The following is a 24,049-nucleotide window of genomic DNA, read 5'->3' on the forward strand; positions in this document are numbered from 1 at the left end:
AAGAGCCCTCCCTCCCCACCTCCTCCCTTCCTCCTCCAGCCCTGCCCTCCAGGAGCTCCCAGCCTGGGGAAGACAGAGGCTTCCAGTGAGCAGCCAGTACTGATTTGACAACATATGGGTGCAGTGAGTGCCCTGCATCTGGGAGCATCAAGGTGGAGCCCGCACCCCGGCCAACAAGGCTCAGGGAAGGAAGGCTTCCTGGAGGAAGGGGCCCACCACCTCCATGCGACGACTTAAACAACCAGCAGAGGTTCAACCAGCCGAGCAGGGGGCAGGCATGCCAGGCTGAAGGGCAGCAAAGGCAGAGAAGAGAGAAACTGCCCTGTGGGAGCAAGGAGCCCAGTCCATGGGGATGGAGCGTGAGGACAAGAGAAGGTTGTGCCTGGGGAGAGAGATGGCTCCTTGGGGACCCGAGCTGAGTGGGGGCTCCCCTGAGGCTGTAGGAAGCCAGTGGAGGGTCTTAGCTGCGGAGCGACTGTGGAGAAAGGCTGGGAGGGTGGAGGCCAGAGGAGGAGACCATTGGGAGGGGTTGGGGTCCGTATTAATGCAGATGTGGGAAAGACTAAGAGGGGCATGAGGGACATGGGACAAGAAACCACTGCCTGATTTGGTGACTGAGCAGATGCAGTACGTGTAGGACAGGACGGGGGAGGTGACTCCTGGGTTCCTGGTGTGGGTACTGGGTGGGTGGTAGTGCCATTTGCTGAGACGGGGTAGGGGAGCTGTAGGGGGTGTTTTGTGCATGTGGCAGCAGGGGCAGCGGTATGAAGTGCAGTATGGGCTGTGATGAGCTCGAGGGGACCGTGGAACATTCCTGGGGAGGCTGCATCCAGGGGGCAGCTGGGAACACCGGAGGGTGAGACACAGCTTGGGAGCAGGCTGGGAGACCTGAAGCCGTGGCTGCAGCCCCAGAAGGCTGCGCCGTCTCGGGAGAGGGGGGCAGAGAAAGAAGACAGGAAGAGCTGGGCTCTGAGGCCACGGCCTTGAAGCCCAAGGTCCAGCCTGGGACACTGGTCTGACCCCAGAGTTCTGAGGAGAGGGGCTGCCCATCAATCCCTTGGCAGCTGCCTCAGAGACCCCGGCTCACCTGGGAGCAGGCAGCTGAGGCCCCTTCCCCAGTTTGGCGGACTCAGGGAGCTCCCAGTGCCCTCCCTTCAAGACCTAGAAGGCTCCATGTCCCCATGGGGCCAGGGAGGCCAACCCCAGCCCAAGTTGTGGAAACAGCATCTGGGCAAAGCCCAGTCCACACTGGACTCTCAACACCTTCAGACTTTCTCTGGAGACTTCTGCTGAATTCTACTGCGGGCAGTAGGGTGTATGGTCATGTTAAAAGCACAGGCTTAGGAGCCCTACACTCCGGGCTGAAGCCTGGCTGTGCCCCTTACTAGCTGAGTGATCCCAACAAGTCCCTTAGTCTCCCTGAGCCTCAGTCTCCTCATCTGTGAGATGGGATGTAACGATGCCCTTCCTCTCAGGGATCTGTGAGAATTAAGTGAGACGGAGCGTGTGGAACGGTGAGAACAGTGCCTGGCACACCGCGTCGCTGTTTTGAATATGGAAATTCTGCCACCCCTTTCGGCCACCCACCCTGCCATCTCCCCTCCTGTGTCCCACAGCCCCCACTGCCTGTCTCCTTTACTGATCTCAGCAGGTTCCAACGCAGCAGCTCCCTGAGCTCTGATCACCTTGGCGGGAGGTTTCTTGGGAGTCTAGTTACAGAGACTGAGCCCCACCCCAGGCCGCCCTGCTCACCTTGGCCCAGCCGCTGGGAGTTCTGCTGCTCCTGTTGCTGCTGGTGCCGCCGTGCCAGCTTCTTCATCTGCAGGAGACACAGTGTGTGCCAGTCTCCGCCTCCAGCCCCCCTTCATTCCCACCTCATCAGGCCCCTGGTCTTCTGCCTGCACCCCCTCCCCATCCCACCCCTGTCCAGCGGGGTGGCAGGTGCCTGTACTCACCTTTGCTCTTTGGTTCTGAAACCAGACCTGGACCACACGCACGCTGAGGCCCGTCTCTGCCGCCAGCGTCTCTCGGACCTGCCCATAGAGAAGGAGATGGGTCAGGCCTGGGGGTAGGCGGGGGGCAGCAGCTGCGAGGCAGCAGGTTTGGGGGGATGGGCGGGGAGGGGGAGGGACGCCCAGCCCCCAGCAGGAGCAGAAGGGGTGGTGTCTGGAAAGGCAGCGCGTTCGGGGCTGTCAGCCTCCACCCCACCCCAGGTGCCCCTCACCTTCCGGCAGGGCTTGGAGGAGACCTCGAAGGAGGCCTTGAAGGCTCTTCGCTGCTGCGTCGTGAGGATGGTCCGGGGTCGTTTGGGCCTCCGCGGGTCCTTCCCGTCGTCCCCACTGCCCTTACTCTGGCTGCCCTGTCCCTTGGCCGGCTTCATGTCCCCATCTTCGTCCTCGCTCTTCACTGTGGGGGACACACCCCAGCCTGTCAGCCTTGTATCCTCAGGCAACTTGCTACCTGATGGGATCCCATCACCTCCTGCTAACACCTGCCACGACTCCCCAGTGCCCTCGGGGTAAAGACCACCCCCTTCCCCTGACCCATAGACCCTGCCTATCTAGTCTCTCATCTCCCATCCAGGCCCTGTGTGTCCCCTTCCTCAGCACACACTCCTCACTTTCTTAGCTTGGATCCCCAGGGAGACCTGAACCAAGGCCCCCAGACCTGCTCTGCTGACAACACACAGGCAGACACACACAGGAAGGCACCCTGGTGAGCAGGCAGAGACACACAGGCACGCGTGCATTGCACACTCAGATGCGTACACGTTCAGAATGGTAGAGATACAGGCCCACGTGGGGACAGCTATGGGCACTGCAGAAGCACGCAGGTGTACACACGTGGCTGGACACACTGAAGGGAGCATAGGATGCTCACTTGTGGCCGATCTGCTGTCCTCATCAGGCCCATGGCCCACCTGAGGAGAGATGCTGGCATCTGTGTTCATTCTGGCCCTGGGCTTCCCCTGACCCATCTTGCCTGGGACCCATCTTGTCCTGCTGGCCTCCGGTGCCTGGGAGACCCCAGCCCAGCATGTCAGCCTTTGGGAAAACCAGTTCCCACGGCACTAGCCCAGCACTAGCTGGGCCTCACGGCCCAGAGAGGAGGCTACCAGGAGCCTGCTTCCTTGGAGCTTCCAGGGACTAAGAATTGATGGGCAAAGACACACACTCCAGACGTTCTCACACAGGAGTACTTGTGACCATGACATGTGCACACGTACACACACACACGTAGAGGTGCATGCTCACAGGCAGGGACATACAGACATGTACACATCTGAACAGACACACACGTGCATGCAGAAGCGTGTGTATTCACCCGGAGGCACACCCACACCCACTTCCATGCCCGAGTTGTGGGTCTCAGAGATGCCAGCCCCACACAGATAGCAGAGCATCCCTCCCACCCCCCATGCCTCCTGCTGACCCCGAGTCTGAACTGGTCTCCTTTCTCCTAGACCATCTTCCTCTGAGCATGACCCCTGTGGAGGGGACCTCCCTCCAAGAACCCCTCCCTAGGCCTGGCGTGAATGTGCTAATGGCACCTGGCTGGCCTCTGCTCTCCCACAGGAACCCAGGCAGCCTGGCCGCCGTGGTGCCCTGCCCAGGGATGGACAGAGGTACAGGTGGTGGGAGCTCACACCTCCTCCAAAGACTCTGGCAGGGACAGCGCTCCTTCGTGTGGGCAGGTCCTGTGACCATGGGCTCCAGGTTCCCCACAAGGCCCGGCAGATCAGGGCGCCTCCTCCCCACGCCCCCTGCTCCAGTCCATCTTCGCCACCCCCAGGAATGACAAGGTGCCAGCCTGCTCCCTGACTTTTGCCTCCTTAAGACTTGTTCCCAGCTGGCCCTGCCCTTCCTGCCAGGAGGGCTCCAAACTGGTAAAGTCTTTTGGGGGCTGGAGCAGCGTAGAGAGGAGGCTTCACTCCAGGAAATGGAGTCTCTCCCTCCACCACCGAGGGCCCCAGTCTCCCCATGCAGCGGGGAAAAAAGGGAATAGCTTGGGGCTGCTGCTCCCCACTGCTGAAGGCTCTGGGGGGCGATGCAGAAAGGCTGCATCAGATCAGACACCTGCAGCCTGCAGGCCCGGTGCTGGGAGAGACCCCTGGGATGCTGTGCTGTCGGGGTGGGGGGGCCACAGCAAGGATAAGAGCAGGGGGAGGGTGGTGGGCCAGAGAGCAGGGGGTGTGGCAGCATGTGTGCAAGCTACAGTACATGTAAGCATGTGGATGAACGTGTGCAGCCACACGCATAGGTGTTCACTGCGTGAGTGTGCTGGGGCGTGCGTGCACATGTTGTTTACATGGGTGTGGGCTTCTGCATGCTTGGGCATGTAAGCACATGTCTACACATGGACATGTGTCTGTGTATTTACACTCCTGGGCATGGGTATCCACACATGCATTTTATGTGCTTGTGTGTGTGCATCTGTGATCACATGCACCTACACCTGTGTGTCATAGTGTCCAGGTACATTCGTGCACCTGTGAGGCTGTGCACACGTGTCTGTGTGCACCCCACATGTGCACGTGTGTACTGAACCCATCAGTGCGTGTGCGTATCGGATGTGGGTGCAGTGTCTGTGTATAGTGCAGGTCCTGGGGTCACGAGTGGGCTTCTCCTGCAGGGGCGGCTCTCCCCACCGCCTGCCCCAGCTCCAGGCGCAGCTCACCGGAGTCGGACTCGTCGGGGCTCACAGAGCTGAGCAGGTCCTTCTCCTTCTCGTAGTCACCTTTGCACAGTAGCTGGCCCTCCTTGAGCACAAACTCGTCGCCCTTGCGTAGCTGCCGCTCACACACGCAGCAGCAGAAGCAGCCCAGGTGGTACACGCACTCCAGCGCCCGCATCACAAACTCAGTGGGGGCGATCTTCTCCATGCAGCCGCTGCACTTGGCCGCGAAGAGCCTGCAGGTGCAGAGTGGGCGCATTGGCTGGGCTCAGTGGTCCCTCCCAGAGGCACTGCCCACAAAGCACCTCTTCCTCCCGCCACGCTGACCCTCTAGCCCAAGTGGGAGAGGCCCTCCCTGAGCACAGAGCCAGACAGTGGGAGCCCTACCCCCTTGGCTCACAGGGCCCTGGCGGCCTCACGGTGGGCACTGGGCAACCTGCCCGGAGGTGCCTTCTCCTAGGAGCATCAGCTCAGGGTCATTCCTGCTTAGAGACACAGTGGCCACTAGAGGGCAGAGTGCAGGTTCAGCCTCCGCCTTCCCTGGGAGCCAGGTGGGCCCCTGCCCTGAGGGGAAGGCCAGGCAGCCCACAGGTCCCATCTACCCTTACTCTAGCACCGGCTCTCCTCCTCCCTGCCCCTGCCTCTCTCCCCCACATCCAAGCAATCCCCAGCCTTACCCAGCCCATCACCCAGCCTGGGTCCCTCCTCTCCTGCCTGAGGGCTGCCCCAGTGCCCTCCCTGGGTTCCTGGCCTCTCCAACCCTTCATCTCACTCTCCAGGATGACAGCCAGAGGGATCTGTCTAAAACACACATCTGATCGTGCTGCTTCCCTGCTCCAGACTCTTCCATGGCTCCCTAGTGCCCTCCGGAGAACCTTCAAGTTCCTGAGTCTGGCACTCAGGCCCTTCACAGTCCTGCTCCCCGAGGCTTCGGCCCCATGGAACAGCCTGCAGTCTCTCCAGAGCACCATCACCTTGGCTCTTCAACATGTTCTGGGCTTTGCCTTGGCTACCACCTGCTTATCCCTCATCTTAGGTTAGGAATCTACACCGTGAACAGATATTCACGGAGCACGTATGGTGTACCAGCCGCTCTTCTAAGCGCTCTGCATGCAGAAATGCGTTTCATCCTTGCAACAACCCTATGAGGCAGGAAATATTAATCCCATTTTAGAGATAAGGAAACTGAGGTGCTGGGAGGCAGAGTCACGTGCTCAGGGTCACGTGGGTAGTAAATGATGGAGCCGTCTCTGTTCCCGGGCCTGATCCAGTCCCTCCGTGACAGGGAGGATCCATCTTCCATCTCCGGAGACAAAGCTGGGGGTGGGGGCAGGAGTCTTCGTGACTACGGCGAGTGTGCAGAAAGAGTCTGAGCAGCAGGGCCCCGCCTCTGCCTGCACCTACTGACCGCTCCTCCCGGCCCCCGATCCCTGTCACGTGCCCTGCTCTGTGGGAACAACACTTTGATGGAAAAATTTATGAAGAATCAAATTATTGCTGCTGGGAGGGAATTAAAACCATTTTTCATTCCCCACGTCCCCGGGCCACGTCTGCGGGCGCCACCTGGGGAGCACTGTGCACATCCCATCCCTCTTTATGGCCCGCCATCACAGGCACAGATTACAGCTGCAATTCTCTACTAATCGGTTCTGGAACAGAAATGGCCATAAATGCGAGGCTCTCGGCCTGCCTCCCTTCCCGAGGCTGCCATCAGCACCGCCCACGGCAAGCTGGTGGGACGCAGTGGGCAGGGCCATTCCGAGCTCTGCCTGCTGCCCTGGCACTGGCCAGGGCACTCAAATTGGGGACACCCCAGCAACCCCTGCCACCCACCTCTAGTCTAGCCAGCAGACTCCTACTCATCCTGCAATGCCCAACTCCAATGCCACCTCCTCTGGGAAGCCTTCTTTGATGCCCCAATCTGGGGAAGGTGGCATCCTCTATGCTTATCTCAGGCCTCAGTTCCCTCTACTATAAAATGGGGATGTCAACAGGACCTCCCTCAAAGGGCTGTTGTCAGGATTCAATGATACTGAGCATTTAATTCAATGAATGAGTACCACATCAGAGTGATGGCACATGGCCCTGTCAGCTCCCAGTTCTACAGAGGTCCACCTGATCCTCAAGGAGGACTCAGTGTTTGAAAAGGCCATGAGTGAAGGCTTGAGGGGGTGCAGAGGCTCAGGCAGACAGGACCCCACTGGCCCACACAGTGCATGCCTTCACAACGGTATATGAGATGGATGCAGCTCCAATTTGGCCCTTTGGCTGGAGACCTTTGTTCAGGGTGCAACCCACCCAGCTGTCCATGTACCCTAAGCAGAGGCCCTTAGGAATCTGGCTGGCCCTCCAACTCTGCCAAGGGGCTAGGGAAGGAGCCAGGTTTGCAGAACCTGCTGCTCTGACATGGAGGACACTTCTGCCTTGCCCCTCTCACTGCCTCCTTGTCCCTCTCCCCATACTCTACCTCCTGACCTGGCGGCCCCACTAAGGGCTGCAGCCTGGCCTCTGTGGCCCACGGGTGGACAGGCAATGGCTGCATCTCTGTGTCACCATGTCAGGGCAGGGCCCCAGGCTGGGTTGGCACACCTTGGGCGGTTCCCAGAGAGGAGGCCCTCTTAGTCAGTGGGAGGGGGCAGTGGGGGGGGGAGGGGTGTGTGACCCACATTTGCAGGCGCTGCCACCATGCAGGCTTCGTTCAGAACAGCCCCGCTAATGCCTTGGCAGCAGGGGGTCGATTGCTACTTTCTCCAAACTCATCAACACAATCTATTATTAATACTTCTCCAAAGCCTCGGTGCCGCCATCACAGAGGCAGCGCCAGCCACTCGGGGCATCATCTGTTATCTAGATTGCAAAAACTCGGGAAATAAAACAAACTGCACACTTTATAAACAGAATGTGCCATTCGTTTGGTCTCCAAGCATCTCTCCACCCAATAAAACATCGGGGGGGGGGACGCATGAAATACTCGCTCCCAATTATGGGGCTGCCTTTGTCTACCGTGCCAGGGTGAGAGCTACCAACTGCATGCGTGGGAGGGGCTGGGGTGCCAGCGGGGTGCCCTCCTCTGCGAGACCCCCACTCTCTCCTTCGATCCCTCCCACCATGAAGGATCGGTGGAACCAGCCATTGAGAAGCAGCCCCAGCTACAGGCGGGTGGCACTGGAATCCGATGGACTCGGGTTCAATGCCTGTTTCCACCACTTGCTCGTTTGTGACTGAGCAAGTAATTTTCTCTCTCTAAGCTCACTTATCTGTATAATGGGCTCAGCAACACTGCCTGTTTCTCAGTGTGAAAATGCAGTGAGTTGTCAGGATAAAGCTGTGAGCACAGAGGGAGTGACTGGGGGCTGGGGCGGGCCTCTCCGTGAATGCTGCCCAGAAGCTGCAAATACTGACCAGAGATGTAGAGTTGCTCAGACTGAAAAGCTCCGGGCCACCCCGCCTCCCTTCCCCTCCTGCCCCAGAGATGCTCCAGAGCCTGATGTGAAAGGCCCGGAAAGCATCAAGGGCACTGGATTTGGAGCCCTGGTCCTGCTCTCCATCCTGACCGGCTCTGTGACCCTGGGCAAGTCTGAACCTCACTTTCCTCATCTGTAAGACAGGGACAACAGTCCCCACTCCCCAGCTGGCCTGGGGATTCCAGATGGGTGTGTTGCTGCTTCCCACACTTGGGCTGGGAGGCCAGGATGGGGCAGGCCCCAGGGTCAGGGGACGATGGGGTGCTGTGGGGCAGCTCCGAAGCTCTGGCCGGGGGTGGGGGGAGCTCCCTGTGGCTTTCCCTCTAGCTGCCCTGCCCTCTTGGTGCCAATCCCCCTGCCCTGGCTCCTCCCCCAATCCAGAAGCTCCGAATCTAGACGGCAGCTTCGTGACCACAACACAGACACACAGCCTTGCTGGCAATCCACACAACCCCCTCCCCATTTTTCATGTAAACCGCCGACCCTTTTCTCCTCAGGCTGTGACTACAAGCTAGAACGCCATTCCCCCTCTCCCACCCTTTGCCTGGCGAATATCTGTTTATGAAGGATTTAGCTTGGGCATCCCTTCCTCCAGGAAGCCCCCTTCTCCTCTCCAGTCTCAGATACTTCTCCTGACGACTGCACTTTACGTATTTCCAGGTGCACCTTCCCCGTGGTCACCTCTGTGTCTTCAGTGCTGAGCCTAAGTCCCTGTACACACTAAGGTGAGCAGTGAATGTTCGCTGAATGAATGCTGAACCGTCCAATATAGCCCTGTTCAGCCCGTGAGGCAGGGCAAGTCAGTCCCCACCCCCAAGCTGGTCTGTGGGAAGCTGGTCTGTGGGAGCCTCACCCATCTGCCCTGGGGAGACAGGACCACCTGGGAGGGGAGCTGTGTGGGGGGCAGGAGGCTAAAGCAGGCAGCCTGGGGTTCCCTTCTGGCTTCATAACTTTTCCCTGTGTGACTTTGTTCAAGATAGTGAGCCTCAATTTCTTCATCTGTAAAATGAGAATGATGGTACCTACCTATGGGGTTGTTGGGAGAGCTGAATGCATGTGAAGCCCTCGGCCCTGTGCTGGCGTGAAGAAGGCATCCCACAAGAGCAGGCTTCTGCCTTTCTCTTGTTCCACGTGAGTCCAACATGCTTTCATTGATTATCCTCGCTGGGGTCTCCCAGGGGTCCCTGGGAGCAGCCTTCCTGATGCAGGTCCCAACCATTCCCCCTTCTCATGACCACCCTGGGTTCTCGATCCATCCTTCTAGCTTCTGTCTGGCCTGGGCTGGACAGAGCACTCCTGGCTCAATTCTCTGTCTGTCTCATTAATATCATTGAGCTCAGTTAACATCTAACTGCATCACCCCATTAAGTCCTCACAGAACCCTAAAAGGAAGATGTTTCCATCTCCGTTTCACAGATGAGCACAGGAAGATGCAGAGGGCAGGTTCAAGGTCACATGGCAGCATCACCATATACTCCCTCCCTGCTCTGTGCATCCAAATGTTTCTTTGTTCATCAATTACCCTGGCCCTTTGCTCTGAGTATCATGCCCACGTCTGTCTGCCCTCAAGGCTCTGAACACCCCGAGTTCTTATTACTTGGCATAAGCCCAGCACCCAGTTTCTTAAACCAAACTGAACATCTCCCCCTCGCCCAGGATCATCTGTGATTGCAGCTTAAGAAATTACCTTTTTCGGGATGTCCTCTTAAAGAGTCCCAGGCTACAACAACATGTCTCCATCTCCTTTGAGTTTTTATTGGCTTATTTATTTAATGCTCAATTTATTAAACTCATAAAGCTAATAAACAAAACTCAGAAAGCCAATTTTTTGGGGAGCATTTGAACGTGGATTACAAAATGATTAATTAATTTCTCTTAAACCATTGACACCTGCAGTGATACATGCAGTACAGCTGATTCTCTTACCTCTGATAAAACTGGTTTCCTAATGTCCCGGGGCCCCTCCAGCCTCTCCTCACGGGTTTTCATCCCCAGATCTTGGAGTCCACACAGCACTCATTAGGCTTGGAATCCTGGCTCTGTCACTTCCTTGCACTGGAAGCTTACACAAGTCCCTTCTCCTCTCTGAGCCTCAGTGACCCCATCTGTCCAGTGGGGAGGATGGCCTGGGCACATCCCCCCAGGCTCAACACGTGGTGATCATGATCACTGTCATCATCTCTCCAAGACTGTCCAAGCACCAGTTCACTATCCTTGCTGAGTAGAAGCTCCTCGGCCTCCTCCTCCTCACTGTACTGCCATTCCCAGACCCCCATCACTGCACTTTACAGTTTATGTAGCCTCTTGCTGGGTTCTCAGTCCAAGAGCTCCCAACAGTTATAGGATAAACCCAAAGATCTAATCATGGCATTCAAAGCCCCACTCTACCCCTGTCACACCTGGCCTCAGATGCTCTGCTACAGCTGCCACACTTCTCATTGTTCCCTGAACACAGCAAGTCCCTTCCTGCCTCCTTAGCACCTAAAATTCCAACTGACTCTACGACCAATCTTCTCAACCCCTTCCCTTTACTTCTCCTTGAACTCCTCTTCATCCTTCAAGACCCAATTCAATTGTCACCTCCTCTGTGAAGCCTTCCCTGATACCCACAGATCCAGATACTTGTGTGTCTCAAGCCCCCACTGACTTAGAAATAAGGAACTGGGTCTAATTCAATCCCCTACCCTTTGCTCCGGCGTTGAGTTGGTGGTTAGTGACTATTTGTTGAGTGAATGAATAACCTTGGGAGAAATGAAATGGGCAGCCAGGTAGGACAATAGAATATTGGCTCCTCTGCTTCTGGGGGGGTCTTAGAATACTACCAGCTAACAAGATAAGTGAACTTGCCCTCCCGTGCCCCCTCCACAGCTAAACAACCCGGAATCCAGTGTCCCAGTTTTTTGTCAACGAAGTTCTATACATCACTCCTGTTGGGCTGGGAGTCCTGCAGTAACACCCCCAACATCCGCACTGCACTGGCATCCATAGCTCACAGGGAAAGCCCTGGGAGTGCCAAGTTGGTATAAAATGACTTCCCTGACCTTTAAGTGACTGGGCCTGGCCTGGACACCTGACTCAAGGTGGGCCAACTAGACCCTCTGTCCTGTGTCTCCTCCTTCTCCTGCTCATTCAAGGGCCCTTTTAACAGCCCCCCACCCCCATCCTCGTCCTCAGAGGTGTGACTTTCCACATCTCCAACACCAGCTATGTGGCCTTGGGTCAGCCTCAGTTTCCTCTTCTGTAAAATGGGGGTGTTAATCCTTCCCTCACCTGGTGATGTGAGAAGGCCTAGTCCAGAGGGCATCTCGGCAGGTGTGTGGTCCCTCTCGCCCCCCAGTCTAAGTGTCACGTGGTGCCCAGTGCAGGCTCTGGAACCTTCTCTTCTGCACCTCCAATTTCAAGACTGAAGCCCCCATCACATCGTTGGGTCTGAGTTCTCCCTGAGGTATGAGCTTCTGTGAGACCCTCCCCCAGGGCCACACTGGGGACCAGGGAGATTCTGGACCTGGTTTCCCTTAGGGCCTCTCCAGGCCCAAGTCCCACAGTTCCTGGAAGCACTCCCTCCATGGGGACCACGAGCCTTGGCACCTGGAACTGAAGGCCCTCTGTCCCCACTGTCCACACCTTCACGGATTCACCCAGCAAACACCCAAGGAGTCTGACTCTGTGCCAGGCTCGTGCAAGATGTTTGGGGAACAGTCAGATCATATCTCGTCCCATGGGAGCTGGCATAACGTGACATGTGCTTTGACGGGGTATACTCAGCAGGCTGCGGTGGGCATAGAAAGGCATGATAGTCAATCTGGAGGAGAGCTGGGGACTTCCTGGGAAAGGTGACATGACACAGAGTTAAAAGAACTTGGTCCTGGAGGCAGAAAGAATGGTCTGAAGAGTGTCAATCCCAGCTCTGTCACCTACCAGCTGCCTGACCTTGGGGCCAGCCACCTCTACTCTCTGAACCCGTTTTCCAGTCTGAAAACTCGGACCACAATCCCCACCTAACGTGATCATGGTCCCGTGTTTGCCCTCTCTGTGCCACACCTCCACAGGCTGGCGTGGGATGCCAGGATGGAGTGGCCGCAGAGCACTAGGACAGGCCCCCATATAGGAAGTGCCCAGGAGGTGGCTCGTATTAGTATGGCTCCTGGGACTGTGGCGTCTATCATGATGCTGGTTGAGAGATGAGCTGGAGTTCACAGGAGCCGAGGGGACAGGACTCCAGACACTCTTGGGGGTCCAGCTGCTGCTGCTGGAGGCTGCCTGTCACTTGCAGGAGCTGATGCGGTGAGAGCAGGCAGAGGGAGCTGCCTGGCCGCCTCCCTCCCCGACTCGTTGACATCTCCCCCACGTGCCTGCCGCGTCCTTATCATTCCGCGCGTAGCTGGTTTTTATTTTGAGACAAAAAGGGGCCTGTTGATGGGGATCCAACTCAAACCAGCTGCAAACATCTGCTTTGATGCGGCGGCGGCGGCGGGCCAGGCGGGCGGCGGCGGGAGCCGCAGGCGGGGGCCCCGGTGCGCGCGCGTCAATCACGCGGCTGGAATGCTTGGCGTGGCCGGTCGCTGGGACCGGCGGCCGCCGGCGCGCGGGCCTCTCCGCAACCTAGCCGCGCCGGGGCCGGCCTGCCGTGAGGGCTGCCCCGGCGCTTCCCGCGGGCGCACAGACCCAGCTGTGCGGGGCCGCTGGCTCCAAGGCCCTTTGATCCCGGCTCGGGGCGCTGTCGGGGAGCCCGCAGCCGGGGCTCGAGGTCACGGGTCAGGGGCAGGGAGGGACAGGCCCAGCTGGGAGCCCGGGGTACCATCCAGGGGCCAGCCTGGCCAGGCAGGCACACATTCGGTGATTCCACACATATTTATTTGGCACCTACTACGTACCAGGCACTGTCTGGAGGCTGGGGATAGAGCAATGAGTCAAATGGACAGTCTCTCCCAACCCCGCCCCACCAGCTTCCAATCTAAAGGGTGAGGGACAGGCAACAGATAGATCTCTAGCAGACAGAGTGTAACAAGTGGTAAAAATGATGAATAATAAAGAGGCAAAGAAGAGCGACGGGGCGGGGCAGGGCGTGTGTGTGGGGGGGGGGGGCAGGAGATTTAGAAAGAACAGGCAGAGGCCTTAGTGAGATATCTGGGGAAAAGGGGTTCCCAGCAGCGCGAATAGCAAGTGCAAAGGTCCTGAGGCCTGAGTGTATCTGGGGTGTTGGAGGAAAGACAAGGAGACCCATGTGGCTGGGGCAGGTGAGCAACAGGGGAAGGGGCTAGGAGGTGCAGGTAGAAGCTGGGGGGGGGGCAGGTCACGTGGGGTTTTGGAGGGAGGGTTTTGAGCAGAGGCAGGGTGTGATCTGATTTGCATTTTAATCAGGTTCCTCAGGCAGCTGTGTGGGGGCCCAGAGATGCTTTGGGAGTTTATCTCAATAATCCAGGCAAAAGAATGTCAGCTTAGACCAGGGAAGGTGCTGAGAAGTCACCCTACCTGGGATGCATTCTGAAGGTAGACAGGGACACGAGAGAATGTGAAAGAAAGGATAGAGGCACAGGTGAGTCCAAGATTTGGGGGCCTGAACAACTGGAAGGATGGAGTTGCCACTAAATGAAATGGAGACCGAGGTGAGGTGGGGGAGGGGAGAGTCAGGAGTGCAGTTCAGGACATGTTATATCTGAGCTGAATTCTAACAGCCATGTGGATGTGTCCAGAGGGCAGTTGCATGTACGAGTCTGGTGTTCAGAGAGAGGCTCTGGGCTGGAGACACTGGGAGCTGCCAGGATGGAGACATACACGCTCACACACCTACACACTCCTACAGAGTGAGTTATACGTGGCGTGGCACCTGATAACTAGTCTCTCACCTTTGGGGCTCTGACCCCTGGGGTTTAGGGGCAAGGCCCAGACTCTGCCTGAGGAGTTGCTTTTCCATTTGGGGATATTGGGGCTTCTCCGGGGACCAGACCTCTCTTGGTGACATCAGGGAGAGACAATCAATGGTGCAGGGCAGGTGGAAGGTGGAGCATCACGCCCCTCTGATCATCCCCCACCTGCCTCTTCCTGCCCTCCAGCCAGGGCCTACAGCAGCAGAGGTCTATGTGCTCCAGGCCAGGCCCCAAGCTAAGGGCTTTACCTGTATTATTTCATTAACCCTTGGGTTGACGCTCTTCCCTCTTTTTTCTGCCCTTCCCTGGTGAATTCCATTCATTTGATAATTAATTTATTCACTCATCCATCAACATTCACTGAGCACCTACTATGAGCCAGGCCCTATGCCTTCTCTTCCCACCTGCTCATCAAACCCCTCTGATCTGATCCTAGGTTCCCTTCCCCCATTCTCACTGAGTCACCAGCTCCAGGTTGCCAGATCCAGCAGCCATTATTATTATTAATTTTCTATGTTTGATTTTATTTTATTTAATTAATTAATTTATTTTTTTGCGGTACGCGGGCCTCTCACTGTTGTGGCCTCTCCTATTGCGGAGCACAGGCTCCGGACGCGCAGGCTCAGCGGCCATGGCTCACGGGCCCAGCCGCTCCGCGGGGGGTGGGATCTTCCCGGACCGGGGCACGAACCCCTGTCCCCTGCTTCGGCAGGTGGACTCTCAACCACTGCGCCACCAGGGAAGCCCTATTTTATTGTTTTTTTGAAACATCAATTTTTATTATTTTTTAACACCTTTATTGGAGTATAATTGCTTTACAATGGTGTGTTAGTTTCTGCTTTATAACAAAGTGAATCAGCTATACATATACATATATCCCCATATCTCCTCCCTCTTGCATCTCCCTACCACCCTCCCTATCCCACCCCTCTAGGTGGTCACAAAGCACCGAGCTGATCTCCCTGTGCTATGGGGCTGCTTCCCACTAGCTATCTATTTTACATTCAGTAGTATATATAAGTCCATGCCACTCTCTCACTTCATCCCAGCTTACCCTTCCCCCTCCCCATGTCCTCAAGTCCATTCTCTATGTCTGCGTTTTTATTCCTGTCCCAGCAGCCATTATTATTGTTATTATTACTTACTAAGATTTATTAAGTGTTTCCTACATACCAGGCCCTGTGCCTTATTTGCACACATACTCCTCCCCCATAAGACCCCTTAGAGACGGGCTCTGGCACTCTTTTCATAAGAGAGGAAAGTGGTGCTTGGAGAGGGTAACACAACCGCTCAGAACTGTGAGAACTGGGATCGAAGCTGGGACGGGCTGCAGAGCACACCCTCCCAGCCTCGCCTCCTGGCTTCCTGGACCTCCCTGTGCTTGAAGCCCTCTCTTGCCTCAGCCTCATCCTCCCTGCCCGCCACTCGGAATGACTCTGCACTTGCTCGGTTCATTAGCTTAGCGCTGTGGGCCCATGACCTGGGCTGGGCCTGGGGGTGCCGAAGGTACAGATACGAGGGGCTGAAAACACAGGTGCAAGATAAGAAACCCCACACACCACAAGATGTAGAGGCCTTTGGATTTCTCTCCAGGGTCCTGAGTGGCCAGAATAGGCCAGGCCCAAGGCTGTGGCCTAGGAAGGGCTGAGCGATCCAGGACAGGGCCTGAGGAAGTGTAAGGTCAGTGGGGTGGGGGAGAAGGACTGACTTCCTGGAGGAGGGGGCTATAAAGAGTGTAAATAATTGAAAGGGGCAAGTGCTGGCTGGGATGCGAACAGGAGTGTGTCCAGTCCCAGTGTCTGGGCTGTGGGTAGGCAGGGACAGAGGAGCAGAGAGGCCATTCTGGGAGGGAGGGGTTGGATAAAAGCAAAGCCATGAAGAAAATGGAGGCCATTTTCAGGGTTAGGGAGACAGTGGTTCAGAAAGGTTGGAGCTTAGGTGAGAAAGGAGAAGGGTCAAGCCAGAGGCCTTGAATGTTGGGCTAAACAAGATAGACAGGTCAGGTTTCTTTTGTTTCCATCTACTCATCCACACACACACCCATGCACGCATGTCTCCATCCACCCACCTGCTGGGCTATCCACCCATCTCCCACCCATCCACCCTTCTCAGCCATCCATCCATCCATCCAACGTATACTCAGGCACTCGCTCTGTGCCATGATTCCTCCTCTTAAAAGCAGAAACTGCCTTTTAAGGCTTACTGGAAGGCTTGTTGATTCTGTAAGCATTCACCTAACACCCACCATGACCAAGTGCTGTGCTAGGTGACGAGGAATCAATGGGGAACAAGATATTCCAGGGGAAAGAGGTCTCAGAAGGAGACATCCAGGGCACCACAGAGCCTAACAGCTGACCTCACTGATGTTTTGGCCACATCATTCTGACCCCAAGGATTCTGGACTCCCTATACATAGACCACAGCATTTTAATTAGGGTTATAACAACACTGATAAACTCCCTTTGAGCAAGTGTTTTCTGGAACAGACTCCATTAAGGCAATTTAATTTTTTGACCAATTTTCTTTCTAGTGCAGTTAAATAATTTACAAGTTTTTCTATTTCCATTTTACTAAAATTATTTTCATTGAGATGAACTACTTCCCGTGAAAAATGTTTGATAAAGATTTGCTTCACTGTCAGGTCTGTGCCTGTATTGTATCTTACTGACTATCGGGAGTGACTGCTCGGTTAATTTGTAGCCAGTGACACATTTTACCGTGAGCAGTCTCACTGCTGTCAGTTGCATTTTGTACTGCTCAATTTACCAAGTTAAATTTACCCCCAGGCTCAGGTGGTTTTTAATGTTAGCAACAAAATCACCAAAGTTGATGGTCACAAATTTTACCAGGCAGCCAATGAAAAACATGCTCAGGGTCAAAACTACGGGTCAAGACAGCCTTGTGGTATCTTATGTTGGGTGCGAAATGTCCAGCTTCAGCTGGGACCCCGTGGACTGAGTGTGCTCTTTCTTGCTCAGTGATCTCCCCTGACACCTCCCTCTCCCACTTATAACCCCCAGGTTCTGGTGGCTGCTTCTCTACACTCTGGTCACGAGCCTGAGTTTGTCAAAACAGCCCTTAAAGCTGGCACCCAGCAGCCCACTGCTCAGCACAGACCTCCATGGGCCAGAAGAGCCGTCTGCTCCCTTATTCCCTACCGTATACTCCTCTTAAAGCAGCCAGAGATAACACTGTTAGCCCAGTCACTGAGGGCTTCACTGCCCAGTCTCACGAGATCTGGACCACCACCCCCCCGCCCCGCCTCCCAGATGAACATACACACACACCTGTACTCTTGCTGTCCAGTTTCTGAACTGCACACTGGCATACGTTCCCACTGTCACACTCACAGGAACCACACCAGCCCTGTGCTCATAGCTTCACAGGCAGGGGCTTCACCAGTGCCTCATGACCCCCCCCTCGGAGGCAGGAGTCCCTTCCTTACCAAGGTCACTCAGCTGGTTTAGTAGAGGGAGGGCCCCATCCCAGGCCAGCCTGGCCAGTAAAACCGCCTCTCTCCTGCCTTCCTGGAGATTAGGAAGCTGCCTGGGGACTGGGGAGCAAATGTCCCAGACGCGCTCTCGGCCAGTGGCCTGTGCCCGGCTGACACTGCAGGGACACAGCCATAGTGCATGGGCAGAACACGTCCCCCAGCTGAGGGGCCTGAGACACGATAACCCGAGAAGTGGGTGCAGGAGCAGAGTGGACTCCAGGCCCGGGGGAGGCCGGGGGGAAATGCTGGAGGAGGAAGCCCTCAGAGGAGTGGGTGGCATTTATTCCCTCCCCGCGGCCCGGGCCCTTGCCAGGGAGTAAAAAGAGGCTCTGGGAGACCGCCTCCCCGGGGCTCCGCGCCCGGGCGCTGCAGGAGGGTCCGGGCCTGGGCCCCGCCGCGCACCGCGCTCCTGCCCCGCCGCCAGGCCGCCCGTTTAGTGGGTAACTGATCGCCCCGCGCCCCGCCCCAGCAGCCCGCAGCCCGCCCGAGCCGCTTAATCACCGCCCGCCCGGCCGCATTAGCATAGTAATGGCCTTTAAATTGAGCCTCTTTGTTTTTTAATTAAGCTCCCAGCAGGTACAGAGAAGAGCGATTATTGAGGAAGCTGCCAGCGCTAATCGCCCGCAGTCATTTGACAATTAAAAAGCGCCCGGTTTTAACCCTTTCCCTGCGCCCACAGCAGTTCCCTCGGCATTTATCCAGCGCCGACTGTGTGCGCGCCTTCCCCGTGGCCCCGCCCCTAGAACTCGGAAGGACCCCTGCCAAGCCTCGATTTTGCTAAGGAGCAAACTGAGGCGCAGAGAGGGCGGGTAATTTCGCCAAGACACACAGCTCAGCTTGAGCGTGGAGAGCGGGGCCGGCAGACCGGGTGCGAGAGAGAGAAATCCAGCTGCCTGGGTTTTGCGCCTGGCACTGCCCTCTGCTTGGTGCCCGGGCACCTTGTGAGTCAGGTGGGCAAAATCCTCCTGCTTTAAGGCCCAGGTGGGCACCTACCAACCTCCATGGCAACAGCCCCCTCTCCTTGGAATTCTCAGGACATCCTCTCCCGTTGCTAGTTCACCCATTCCCCAAATACCGATGTGGTGTTTACTGTGTGCAAGGTGCAGTGCTGGGCACTGGGGACAGCTGTGGACAAGGCAGAAGTGGGCTCTGCCCACATGGCCCTACAAGCCGAGAAGGGAGACAAGCGAATAGGAAGATATCGCAATGGTTCATTAGCCAGCCCAAGCTGGGGGGCGCATCAGAGAAGGCCACTCTCCTGAAGACAGAGGTTTGAGACAGAGAGGAAGGAGAATCAGCCAGGTGAGGATGGGAAGCGATGGACAGTCCAGGCAGCAGAGGAAAACAGTGCGTGCAAAGGCCCAGAGACGGGACCAGCATTAACCAGAAATAAAAGCTGCGCAGATGCGTGTGTGGCAGGGGACAAGAGGCAGAGTAGCAGGAACCAGCTGGAGTGCGCAGGGTCTCGCAGACCATCTACTTTTTAAACTGGGGGTGTTTTTAAAATAATTGGACGTATTTTTGAATAGGCAGCGCACTGCATGGTCTAATATTCAAATGTAAAGAAGGCTGTTCACTGCTCTCTCCTCTACCCCGTCCCTAGTCCCTAGCCATTCAGATCCCCTCCCCAGAGACCAGCCAAGTCTTCCATTCAAGCCACCTTCCTGAGATAGCCCATACACAAGCCCGTGTAGGTCCATTATTCCCCTCCCTCGACTTTTTTTTTTTTTTTTTAATGAGGACTGGTTGGGGGGCTTGTCCGGTTTTTCTTTTTCTTTTTTTTACGCAAACACTACCTTACACACTGTTCTCCTTGTGTCCCGCCCACCCCTCCCCCGCCCTCCTGCATGACTGCTGGAGAGGACTCCACGTCTTGGCCTGGAGCACCTCCTTATACAGCTGCTCGATACTCTATTGTATGAGCAAACCCTAATTTATTTAACCCGTGCCCCGTTGATGGCCTTGCGGGCCATTTAAAGGATTTTTGTCTTAATCTCAAGAGCCATGGGAAGCCATTGAAACGTTTTAAGTGGGGAGTGGCTGGAGCGATTTACATTTTTAGAAGATCATTTTGGCTGCTGAGTAGGGACCCAGGGTAGGGGGGAGTGCAGAGTGGGAGCAGGGAGACCAGCTAAGAGGATCACTGTCGGTGCCCTGCCAGTGAGAGGTGCAGGGAGTTCCACCCAGGGGTGCAGGAGTGCGAGAAGGGGTTAGGTTACAGAGAGCGATGTAGGGCGTGAGATGGACTGGGCTCTGGGCTGGGTGGGAGGAGCCCTGGGGTGGCTCCCTCGACCTGACCCTGTCCGATGCCTGGTGAATGGAAGAGCCAAGACCGGGATGGGGACAGGTAGTGGTGGACGGGGACGGCGTAGAGACCCCAGGTCCGAAGTTACCCTGGTCTGACTGCACTGACAGCCAGCACAGCGTCTGATTCATCACTGGGTCTGGGATCTCCCCACTCCGGATCTGAGCCTGGCTCCCCGACAACCAGCCTCAAGCCCCATCTCTGCCTGCTCTCCCTTTAGGGGGCCTGCTGCTGGTGGCCCTGAACCCCTCCTTCATCCACGCCATGCTGAGGCTGTGTTTCTGGAGACAGGGCAGCCCCGAGAAAGCCTGGCAGCTGGCTTTTTAATAAAGGTAGAGGAGGCTCCTTAGAGCATGGATGTGGGCGTGAGAAGGGCTCTGGACAGATTCTGCCCCTGGTCACCACTGGGGAGGGGCACATCTCCTCTGCCCTTCGCTCCCTGGTGGGAGTGCGGCGTAGACTCTCCACGCCCCGTAGCCCCCTAACCTTGTCCCTGACTCAGAGCAAGAGGTGTCCTCCCAGAGAGAAGCTGTGCTAGGGGCAGCCAGGACCACCCTCTGCCCCCTTGAACCCCATGGAAGGAGGCAGGGAGCACTGCAGGCAGCGAGGGGTTAACAGTAGGCCCACCCCCATCTATCAGCCAGCATCTCCCAAACAGACGGACAGACAAGGCAGCTGTCCAAACAGGCCTGTGTACCTGGCCACAGCCGCAGAGAGGACAGGGCAGTGGCTGTTTACTCTGCTTCCCTCCCCCATCACAGTCTCTCTCTCTCTCTCACACACACACACACACACACACACACACACACACACACACACGCAGCCTTGCAGGGCATTTGCAATCTCCTCCTGGGGATGCGCCCCCCACCCCTGCTCCTCCCACCACCCCGGAGAAGATTCCTAAATGTTCAACTCTGAGAAAAGGATGTCCTTGCTCAGGGCTGGGGGGGCGGGCGGGGGAGCTCCAGGAGTTGGTGACTGAAATGGCTGATTGGCCCAGATGGGCCACAGTCACCCGAGGCCCTGCAGAGCTCACTCCCAGGTGCCCACTCTCCGTCCAGGGCACTCCCGGCAATGCTCCCCGATGCCCACTTTCTGCCAAGAGCAGAAGCTGAGTGTCTCAGAATCTGGAGACCCGGTGAAGCTGGTGTGTCTGGGGAATCACCTTCTCAGACCACCTCCTGGGAATATGTCTGCCCAGGGCTCCCAAGGGGGACTCTTCAGGCTTCCTGGGCCCCATGCCAGGCCTGCCCTCTGCCCTGTCCCTCACAGCTCCCAGGCAGCTCCAGTTCAGCGTCCCAACCATAATGCCTCAGATGGCTCAAGGGAAGCTGACCTCACTGACTGGCCTCCAGACTGGTGTCTCCATATCCCTGAGGCCACCAACAGCCGCCCTGCACCGTCTCCCTCGCCACCTGCACCCACATTTGACTCACCATCAGGTTCCTATTTGGCTCTCGATCTGACCCTCCTGTCTGGTGGTGAGCTGTTTAGGGGAGCTGGGTGTGTTAGGTGCCCACAGCGCCTGGCCACCAGCATGCCGCACCCTCCCCCTTCCTCTGCTGGTGGTCCCACTCACTCTCCCAGGTCCCCTCAAATGCCTTTCAAACCCTTGGGAGGTGCCCCCACAGGGTCAGGCTCTCCCCCTGCCCCAGCACCAAAAGCACTGTGTACTGAGCACCTGCTGCGTGCCTGGCCCTGGGCTGAGCTCATGCATTCTCTCTCATTTCCTCCCAACCCTGTAAGGCAGGGGAAACGACCACCCATTTCACAGATGAGTAAACTGAGGCTCAGAGAGGCAATGTGCCTTGTGCCAAGCCTCGCAGCTACAAAGTTTCAGAGCCCCAAATAAGAGAGAAGGTTGGTGTGTGATTTGGCAAAGGACAAAAAGAGCTGCTTGCTTGGGATGTGAGCAGGGTTCCTGGCACTGTGCCTGGCACAGGCTGGCAGTGGGAAGTGCACAACTCTGACCAAGTCCCTGTTGCAAGGTGCCCCATGGGTCTGTGGACCTCATCACATCAGGGCATCGCTGGACTCACAGCTGGCATTGCTGGCGTGGAGGGGTGCGTGATAAAAACAACGCTCCCGCTTACCCAGCGCTCTCTGTGTCCTGGTTTATGGAGGCCACCGAGGCTCAGAGAGGGAAGCCCTTGTCTGGGCTCATCTTGCCGAACACGGTGCAGCCAGGATTCTGTCTCAGGCTGTGTACACCCCTCCCCACCCCCGGAGGCCAGGCCCTGGATCCCTCCTCGGCACCCCACCCAGTGTGACATCTTTACGGCACATGCTGGGCCTGCGAAGGCCTGGATGGGGTGAGGGGGAGGTAGGACACCTCTCAAGTAACTGATTGTAAATTCCTAGGCCCGGGCTTTCCATCCCTAACAACCTCCTCCCCGGGCTCACAGCGCCTGTCCCTTCGCAGCCAATTTAAATGAGGGGTCCCAGACCCTGGGCGTAAAGCATTCCAGACTTGGGAGAGGGGGCAACTATTGTTTCTCTAAGAAAAAATAAAATAAAATAAAATCAACTGGGTCTCTGCAGCTTCTAATCACTCTCACATGTGCTGCATGGCTCCTGCCGAGGACAGCCCTCTACAGTGTGTCAGTCCCTCGGGGGCACAAACCCTGCTTCTCCCCAGAGCATGTGAGGAAGGCCCCAGATCCCCATTATACAGTGAAAGAAACTGAGGCTGGGGGAGGGAAGAGAGAGCCACCGTGCCCTGATCACCCACTCACAAAGCGGACAAGGGGACACCTTGCTTGAGGTCACCAGCCAGCACAAAGACGAGCCAGGACCTCCTCAGGCCGACAGGCCCCATGGGATTTGAATCCCCACCCTTCGGACTCCAGAGCTGGAGGCCTTTGCCCTGTTCAGCGTGGTCTCCCCACACGAGGAGCGTCGTTGCCCCCTCGGAAGGGGCCTGGTCCTACAGCCCTACCCTGGGCAGGTCCCCACACAGCCTGCAGCTGGGGCCTAAGAGCATCGAGGCTGGTTTTTAATAAGGAAGATGTATTTTCTTGGAAGCCCAGGCTCTGGAGGAGGGGGCAGCAGAGGCTGCGACCGAGGCTCTCTCTGCCCTTCTGGTGGGAGAGCAGCGGCGGCCTGGCTGCTGGGGGCTTGGGCTGTGGGGGACCGCCGCCCTGGGCCTGGAGGGAGCTGGCTCTGCGCGGTCTGAGCTCTCTCCCCGCGTAAGCCCACAGGATATTACACTGCCTTTGTGTGCCGGGTGACCCAGCTGCTGGTTATTGAAAAATTCCACCGCTCGGCACAGGGCAGGCCCGCTGACCCCTCATCCCGGGACTCGCCTATCTTTCAAAAGATACGGGATTAGAGCACCAGACCCGACCTGGAGCAAAGCCCCGTCTGGGGTGTCTGTGTTTTCGTGGCCTCTCGGGATACTGGCTGGAGTGGGCTCTTGGCGCAGGATTTAATTAGTTGGAATCAGCCTGTGATTACTGCGGCGACTATTTACCCAGCCACTCTGCAGTCTGAGCCCCGCTCGGAACAAAGATGGGCCCCTCGGCCCCACTGGCCGGCCCAGGGGCCCCAGCTGAGCCCAGGCCCAGCTGCGGGGAGGGGAGGGCCGTGGGCCTGGCCACCAGGCCTTCCGCTGGCACACCTCATTTAGCTGGTATTTGTGGGTTTTCTCAATGCAAAACATCTAAGTGAAGCTTTTAAAAAATTAAAGCATCTCAAAAAATTTATGGTCGATTTCCGAGCCTGGTCCCCCTACCCCCGCCCCGCTCACAGCTCGGCAGCAGTGGTGGAGCAGAGCTGGGTTTACTGGGATGGGATTGAATCCTGCCCATTCGCAGGGCCTGGACGTGTGCCCGGGATGTCCAGCTCTGCGAGTGTTGGGGAGGTGCCCTCGCCCTGAGCTTCCGTCGCCCCCAACTCCGCCACCTGGATGCCCCCTGGCTGTGTGTCTGTCTGTCTTGCAGTCCCCACCAGGCAACCACTGTGCTAGCAGCGAGCTTGGTCAGGGAGAAGAGGTCTACGTGTACACACGTCTGGTGTGAGCCCGCCTTCCACCACGGAACACAGGACTCCACACATACACACGCCTCCCTGTACGCACTCGTGCGTGCACGCCTGGGTTGCATGCACCAGTAGTCTACAGCCCCCCAAATCCACCTACCCAAGCCTGCCAATACGGATGTGTGTGTTGGCACTGCATAGGCACACATCCATACACACTCACGTACGGCCACACACCCACCTGAACATCTGTATGTGCCCCACCCTG

General features: G+C 56.9%; 1 protein-coding gene across 2 annotated transcripts in view; it reads right to left on the minus strand.

The window, feature by feature from the left end:
- Window positions 1-24,049, minus strand: part of LMX1B (LIM homeobox transcription factor 1 beta) — an 83,519-nt gene that overhangs the window by 5,040 nt on the left and 54,430 nt on the right. For both annotated transcript variants that reach the window (XM_067743305.1, XM_067743304.1), the window contains exons 3-6: window positions 4,678-4,910; window positions 2,225-2,406; window positions 1,956-2,033; window positions 1,753-1,819 (exon numbers count right to left, since the gene is read on the minus strand). In XM_067743305.1, coding sequence (XP_067599406.1) covers window positions 1,753-1,819; window positions 1,956-2,033; window positions 2,225-2,406; window positions 4,678-4,910 — 560 coding nt within the window. The remainder of the gene's footprint in view (window positions 1-1,752; window positions 1,820-1,955; window positions 2,034-2,224; window positions 2,407-4,677; window positions 4,911-24,049) is intronic.

The sequence above is a fragment of the Pseudorca crassidens genome, chromosome 7 (assembly GCF_039906515.1).
Source record: "Pseudorca crassidens isolate mPseCra1 chromosome 7, mPseCra1.hap1, whole genome shotgun sequence".
NCBI classification, from domain to species: domain Eukaryota; kingdom Metazoa; phylum Chordata; class Mammalia; order Artiodactyla; family Delphinidae; genus Pseudorca; species Pseudorca crassidens.